The sequence below is a fragment of the Dasypus novemcinctus genome, chromosome 16, assembly GCF_030445035.2.
Source record: "Dasypus novemcinctus isolate mDasNov1 chromosome 16, mDasNov1.1.hap2, whole genome shotgun sequence".
In the NCBI taxonomy this organism is placed as follows: domain Eukaryota; kingdom Metazoa; phylum Chordata; class Mammalia; order Cingulata; family Dasypodidae; genus Dasypus; species Dasypus novemcinctus.
In genome coordinates this window covers 42,129,519-42,137,264 of record NC_080688.1, presented here as the reverse complement: position 1 = coordinate 42,137,264, position 7,746 = coordinate 42,129,519, and the positions used below count along the sequence as shown (strand labels likewise).

General features: G+C 54.7%; 1 protein-coding gene across 1 annotated transcript in view; it reads left to right on the top strand.

Moving 5' to 3' along the window:
• Positions 1–1,916: 1,916 nt before the first annotated feature.
• KCTD1 (potassium channel tetramerization domain containing 1) overlaps positions 1,917–7,746 on the top strand; it is a 101,237-nt gene continuing 95,407 nt past the window's right edge. The window contains 2 exon segments of the mRNA XM_058277567.2: positions 1,917–3,701; positions 3,703–4,029. Coding sequence (XP_058133550.1) covers positions 2,226–3,701; positions 3,703–4,029 — 1,803 coding nt within the window. The 5' untranslated portion in view covers positions 1,917–2,225.

Genomic DNA, 7,746 nt, shown 5'->3' with positions numbered 1-7,746 from the left:
ACTTAGCTGCCCATTGCCCTAGGCTCCGGGGAACAAACACGCCTTTCTCCATATTTCCGGGTGTGAGGGGCAGTGCCTTGTTGAACACAGCTGCCGCCCCTCGGGCCATACCTTCGGGGCCGCTCCGAGGTACTAGGCAGCCTCCGGGGTCCTCACTTTCCCGGACGGCTCTAAGCTGAAAGCAGGGCGATGAGCGTGCATGCATGCATGCGTGCGTGTGTGTATGTGGTGTGTGTTTCCCCAAGGAGCGGGAGGGGCCCGGGAGGCACGGGCTTGCGGTTACTTGTTTCACACCTGGCGCGGTTTCCCCCGCGCGGTGTTCCGAGCCGAGGAGGCGTGCGGAGCGCAAGGATCGAGCGCTGCGGCGAAGACCGGGTCAACTTCCCACTCCGACGCCCGCGGGGCCCAGAGACCGAGTCTCCTTCCTGTCTTTTCTAAAGTTACTAATCGATGGATGGGTTTCCATCCATGCGTTTAAGTTATACACTGCCCTGAAAGCCGGACGGGAGGTCGGGGAGGGAAGGGGCTCCGTGGAGGCAGGACGCCTACTGCCGAACTCCCGAGACTTCGGCCTCGGAGGCCACTTCGGGGCACCTTCGCGGGGCTGGCGAGGCTGCCCGCCTGGAGGGCGGCGCGGCGTCCCGGCGCGCTGCTTGGACCCTAAGTCCGCCAGTTCCAATCCTCGCCGGAGCTGGCCGGCGCGCAAGGGGAGACTCGGCTGCCGGAGGAAAAGGCTGGAGGCAGTGCAGGCGCTGGAGGGGGTCGAGGCCGGGACGCCCTGAGAGAAGAGCTGGGGTCCCCCGGCGGCTCTGGGAGCGCTGCCCCTGGGCAGCGAGGGCGGGAGGAGGCAAGGCGGGGAAGCGCCCGGAGCCTGGGCGCGCCGGGGGCGGGCGTTTGGCTGGAAGTGGGACAGTGCCTCCTCTGGGAAAGCGGGACCCGGCGAGCTCTTTGGCTGCCTTTCCAGTTTCCGAGGTGCCCGCCCCCGCGCGCCGGAGGCAGCGCAGCCCGGAGGGCGAACGAATGGCGGGTAGCAAACTTGCAGAGAGCGCGCTGGGGATCGGAATTGCCGGAATTGTGGCGGGCGGCGGGGGCGGCCGAGACCCAAGTTCATTTTTTCCGCCTGCTCGACAGGCTTTAGGGACGCGACTTTCCCTGGCTCTGACCAGGTGGCGCGCCTCCCCCGCGGGAGTTGTGTCAGCTCGCTCCGGGGCAGGGAGGGAACAGCCCCGGCGCGCAGGGAGGGGTCCCTGGGGTCCCGAACGCCTCTCCCCGCGCGTCTCCCCTCCCACCCGCCCCTCCCAGTCTTTCTCGCTCCTTCCCCGGGGCCGGCTGGACCGGCGCAGACTTGCCCCAGACCTACGGGGAGCGCCCGAGGTCTTTAATGACAGCTTAAAAGTGGCTGTTGGAAGAGTCTAAAGGGATGAGCCTGACGTGGGGCGTGTTCCGCTCCTTTGCGAGAGTCGGAAAGGGAGCGGGGAGCCGCGCGGCTGGCCCCAGGCCCCCGCGCCTCGCCGCCAGCAAGTAGGTGGGGGAGCGCCCGCCGCCAGCCCCATCCCGCTCTCAGGCCTCGCCCGCTGCGCCCTGGCCGCGGGCGCCGAGAGGGTGCGGGGCCTCGCCGTGCCTCCTCCACCCAGCTCATTAGCCTGCCTGCTCCGCTCGGCTCCGGGCGGCCCCAGATACCGGCTTCTCGCGGCAGCACCCGCAGTCCGCCCGACGCAGCCGCCGCCCCGCACCCCTGGCTCCGGGGGGCAATGAGGGGGCGGTGGAAGGGGCACTGCTCCTCGGGCATTACTTAAGAAGCGAGACGGCCCCGCCCTCCCGCCGGCCCTCCCTCCCTCCCGCCCGGGCCCGCGCGCCGCTCTACCAGAGGGTAAGTCGGGAGTGTTTCACCCCCACCGACAACTCTCCCTCCCCTTCCTTTTTTTTTTTCCTTCAAAGTTTTCTTAGACGTGGGGAGCGGGGTGGAGGAGGAGGAAGAGGGTCGCTTCAGCTTCTGTCCTTTTACCCACACTCTGCCGAACTTACCCCCATCTCCCCGCCCCTCCATCCCCGGCTCGCCTCTGCCCCTCCGGAGCAGCGCTCGGGAATGACAATTGGAGCGCGGCTCCTTTAAGAGCCCGGCTTCGCCTCCCGGTAGCTGAAGGTCATTAAACACAAAAGCTCTCAGCGCTGCGGTCCAATATAGCGCATGCGCCCTGCCCGAGGACTGGCAGAGAGACGGCAATATGGCGAGAATGCCTGGCAGCGGGGACTGTAACACCAGCGCGGGCAGCGGCGCCGGCGCCGCGGCCGCGGAGAACAATGGGGAGCGGGGCGAGGGCGAGCGCGGTGCCGGGGGCCGCGGCCGCCGCCACAGCCGCCCGCACTACTGCAGCGCGGGCGAGGAGGAGGAAGAAGAGGAGGAGGAGGACGAGATCCAGGAGGTGCAGATAACGGGGGACGAGGAGGAGGACGGAGGTGGGGGGCTGGAGGAGGACGAGGACGAGGAGGAGGAGGAGGAGGAGGAGATGGGTCTGGACTGGGACGAGCCCCTGGAGCCGGAAGACTCGGCCGGGGAGGAACTGGAGCCCGAGCCGGTCCATATGATCCGTATGGACCAGAGCGCCGCGCTGGAGCCCGAGGCGCCGCCGCGACTGCTGGCACCCCGGGCCCGGGGCGCGCCGCCCGGGGACGGCGCCGAGCTGGACCCCGACCTGCTGCAGCGCCCCGAGCGGGCCCGGCTGAGCGAGAACACCCGGCTGGCCACCCGCTACGCCGTGCGCATCTTCCGGGAGTACCTGAGCGAGAAGGCGCAGAGCCCGGACTTCGAGACCATGGACAAGGGGGCGCTGTGCCGCGTGCTGCGCTCCTTCTACGCAGAGGCCCGCTCCAAGAGCGGCCAGCTCTACAGCAAGTCGTCGCTCATCAGCATCCGCAGCTCCCTCAACCGCTACCTCAACGAGCCCCCGTACTGCCGCACGCTCGACCTCACCAAGGACCCCGAGCTGCGCAGCGCCAACCTGACGCTGGCCGCGGTCATCCGCAAGCTCGAGGAGCAGGGCGCCGGGCCGGTGGTGCAGAAGCAAGCCATCACGCGCGCCGACCTGCGCAAGCTCTACACCTCCAGCGTCTTCAGCACCAGCACGCCCTTCGGGCTGCTCAACAAGGTCTGGTTCGAGACGTGCATGTACTTCTGCACGCGCGGCCGCGAGAACCAGCGCGAGCTGGAGGAGGACTCTTTTGGGCTGGCCATGGACGAGGACGGCCGCAAGTTCGTCTACTTCAAGTCCCTCGGGCCCTACCACAAGTCGCGCTCGTCGTCGTGGAGCAAGAAGCGCGCCGAGAGCAGCGACGAGGAGAACTTGCCCCGCATGTACGAGACGGGCACCGAGTTCTGCCCGTACGCCAGTTTCGTTAAGTACCTGTCCAAGCGCAACCCGCTCTGCAAGGCGTTCTTCCAGCGGCCCCGGGACCACTGCAGCGAGGGCGATGTGACCTGGTACGAGAACAAAGCCATCGGCAAGAACTTGCTGGGCACCAGGATGCAGATGCTCTCCAAGGCGGCCAAGCTCTCCAAGACCTACACCAACCACTGCATCGGCGCCGTGTCCATCGCCACGCTCAACAGCATCGCGGGCATCGGCACCAAGCTGGGCTCGCCCGGCCCGCAGGGCTGCTACGCCGAAGCTCTGAACGGCGCGGCTCGCCACCACCCCCACCACCCCCCCCACCCATCCCTCCCACCACCACCGCCCCCAGCCGTCCTCGCTGGGGACCACCTACATCCTCCCCAAAGACAGCCGGGTCGGGGCCGACGTGAAATCCGAGGCTGCGCCCAAGCGCGCCCTGTACGAGTCGGTGTTCGGGTCGGGGGAAATCTGCGGCTCCTCTTCCCCCAAAAGACTTTGTATCCGCCCCTCGGAGCCCGTGGATGCGGTGGTGGTGGTTTCCGTGAAACACGACCCCCTGCCTCTTCTTCCAGAAGCCAATGGGCACAGAAGCACCAATTCTCCCACAGTAGTTTCACCTGCTATTGTTTCCCCCACCCAGGTAACCAAACCAAACTCTATGCATGAAATGTTTCTCTGGTGCCACTTCGGGACTAACTTTTGTGCTAATGCAGGTCGGGGCTTGGGGAAAGTTTTAAAAAGTAGCAGCTAGACGGCATCAACGTTAATTTCACCTTTAGAAGCTTAACGTTGGCGGTTTCCAGGAAAGTTTACACCAAACCCTAGGACAGGAGAGATAGGCCATTGATTGCTACCTGACCTTATCGCCACTGGGCCCTAGCGGTAAAAGCTTGAAAGTTTTCGAACAAAAAAAGGGTTCGCTCCACGTTTACAACCTCTTCGTTAATGCGTGAGTTTATAAAGCAAAGAGGGAAGGAACACTGGCTATATAAAAGAAGCAATTATTTTAAATATATTCGGTGAATGAAGTAACTTAGACAAAAACACTGTTACAGTTCCCCATAACTTATAAAGGTAGGGAAACAGTTACAAATTATTAAAAAGAAAATAGGCTATCCCATTTCTAGTAACTTTTCTTCCTCCCCTCCCCCCTTTCTTTTTATAAGAAGAGGGGTCGGAGCATGGAGAGATTGGCAGTGGAGTGCTAATTTATATATAGACAAATGTAAAGTGATGCTTAGGATGTAGTTTCCACAAACTAAAGTCACTTGTTAAAGTTACTGAGATGGAAAGTTGGTGTCTGCATCACCAGGCAGGCTCAGCATTGGAGTGCCCCCGTGCGCTAAATGATTGCTTGTCTCATCCCAGCTCCATGGAGCTGGAGTCCAGGTGGAGAAATAAGACTTAGGTAGATAAATAATTAATCAAGACAAACAGCGCTTAGAGTGGCAGGAACATCGATGTGAGAGTTCTAGCTTGGAAGCTGATCACTTCACATCCCTGGGCTCCATGGTCCTGAGGGAGTCGTTCAGCTCTAAAATTATTTCATTCTGAGCAGTGGCAAATTCTAGGTTGAGGTTGGGGCTAAAGCGGCGGCTGCTGCTTATTTTTCCTGGAGGAATATATTCCTGAGTATTATTAAAATTGTATTCCTTTTTTTGGAAACTTTTTTTTCTAGGAGCCAGAAACCAGATGTCTTTGGGGACTGAGCTCTATTCTGTAGGCAGGCGTAGCCCCGGGAGGTTTTACTCCTTTGACCTCACTGCCATCAAGCAGAAGTAGGAATTTTGACCCTTACGTTGGAGGTATAGTGCAGGCCCTTCAAGGAACAGATGGCAGGTACTTCTGTGCTTTTTCCAAAGTGGAAATTCCAGTTCTGGACACAGTGACCCTTTCAAACGTTTACCAGCTAATCGGCAAGCCTCAAGGCCAGCTGAGAAAGGGGCCGTGAGTGGTAATATAAACACCAGAGCTCTCTAAAATACACAAGGCTTTTAGGCTGTGGGTCTTTCTCTACTTCTACTATGCAGAATACATTTCTGACAGGCAGAAAAGTTGTTTTAGAGCATTTTAAGGATGGAGAAGGGAATTCTTTCTCCTCTTTGGAGATTTTCGGTTTGCTTTTTCTTTGAAAACAAAAATAAATGTCCACATTCTTCTGGTAGAGTAAAAACCATTAAAATGCTCTGGTTTAGAGTCGCACCTCATAGATTGAGTTAAAAGCCTAAGAAAGTTTATTAAAGTTCGTATTTGTGTGGAATACTAATGATTCAATGACACAGTTTGTCTACTGGCATCTGTCTCCTGGTTTCTTGACACCAGTGCCATATAAATCATGGCTAAAGATCCATGAAAGATTAGGGGGTTTTGTTTGGTTGTTTGGTTTTGTTCCAAGGAATGCAGTCCCTCTGTCAAAGTCTTTTATTTTAACTGAGCGCAAGATAAATCAGCAGCTCTATAAAACTGTGTACTAATTCTTTGACTATTCTTGAGTTATTGTCATGTAACTCCCAAGTTAAGTCTAGATTTGTGTGCCCATGTGGTAGTTACATGGTTATTATGGCTCATAAAAATTATCTCAGCTAAGTCCCTTTTAGTTAAAACACTACAAAAAGTAGTTTTTTAAAAAATTTTTAAATTTTTTATTATGATTTTTTTTAAAGATACATGGATCACACAAAATGTTACATTAAAAAATTTAAGAGGTTCCCATATACCCCACTCCCCATATCTACCTCTCCTCCCACATTGACAACTTCTTTCATTAGTGTGGTACATTCATTGCATTTGGTGAGTATATTGGAGCACTGCTACACAGCATGGATTATAACTTGTGTTGTAGTTTACACCCTCTCCCAGTCCATTCAGTGGATTATGGTGGGCTATATAGTAGCCTGCATCTGTCCCTGCAATATCATTGAGGACAACTCCAAGTCCTGAAAATGCCCTAATGTCACACCTCTTTTTCCCTCTCCCTGCCCTCTGCAATTCCCGTGGCCACTGTCTCCACATCAATGATATAATTTCTTCCGTTTTGCACATGTTTAACAGCCAGCTTCTCACTTAAGTTAGAGCAAATAGGTTTTCAGCATTAAGAAATTCAAGGGAACTCTCCAACTAGTAACTGCTGTAGTACTCACTGTATGAAGTTTGAGCATTCTTAGTGTGAGACGGATGTTTGGTTTAGGGAGAAAGCTGATATTAAACTTTTCCTGCTGTATTTATTAAAATCGCTGTAACGCTTGAGGTCCAGGGCATTTCCTGGGGATTTATCACTGGCTGGGGTTACTGGCCCAAGGCATTGCTTTAGGTCACCACTCTTCCAGCTGGTCATTAATCCCCAGGAAATGCCCGGGGTACCATTATTAATCACAAACCTAGGCTCTCTAACCTTAGTGCTGACTGGATCTCATCCAGTTGGGTCACACTGAATAACACTCTTGACCATGTACTATAGACTTTTTGATAACACAGAGGCCACACATTGATGCTTTCATTTTCTCCTAACATTGCACATTTCAGAAAAGATGAAGAGCCTGTTACTTTAAATGCCTTTAATCTTTTCCCTTCTTGACCTGTTGAAAAATGAAAGCACTAAAGGATTAACAGGCATTATGGAATTTGTGATTGGTCCTCTCTACAAGTACTTGGTTTTTGTTTTTGTTTTGTGGGGAGAGAGGTGTGGCAATAGTTTTAACTGGTTCACTGTTTTAATTCTGTTGAATGGTTGTGCTGTAAGTCAAAGGTTTAGTTCCCTTTTTTCCCACATAGTGGATGTGATCTAAGATGATCCAGTTGTTGGTGCAGGTTCTTAGTTCCCAGGTGGGGATTACAGAGCACAGGTTGACAGGTTTAGGCCCTTATCCTCCATCTTCAGGGCAGGTGTCTGCCCGAAAATATGGCCTTTTTCCTGTCAACAGTTTAGATGGGTGTCAGAGATTTGTTATTTTATTCTTTATCATTATAGAGAAAAAGAATACTAATAGAAGTGTGGGTTCAGTACATCATAGTTTTTTGCTACAGTTTTTATAGACTGTCCCTCTCTCCAGTACCAAACAAAACTTTGTAAATTAGCGCATTAGAATATACTTGGATGCATTTGTAAGTTCAACTTCCTTATCTCTAACCCAGATTAATTCCAGACATACTTTTCAGGAATTCTGTAGGTAGGAAATCTGTTAGTCTAAAGGTCCTGGGACCAGTGGTACATGTCCAGGATTTCTGTTTGTCCATCTGTCCTTCAGGTCCCTAATTGAACATAGGAGCTGCCTTCCCGGGTGGCACCCAAAGTGTGGGGAGGAGCAAAATGCTTACTAATGGGGAAACCAGTTTTGATTCAGGTGCTGTCATAGGAAGG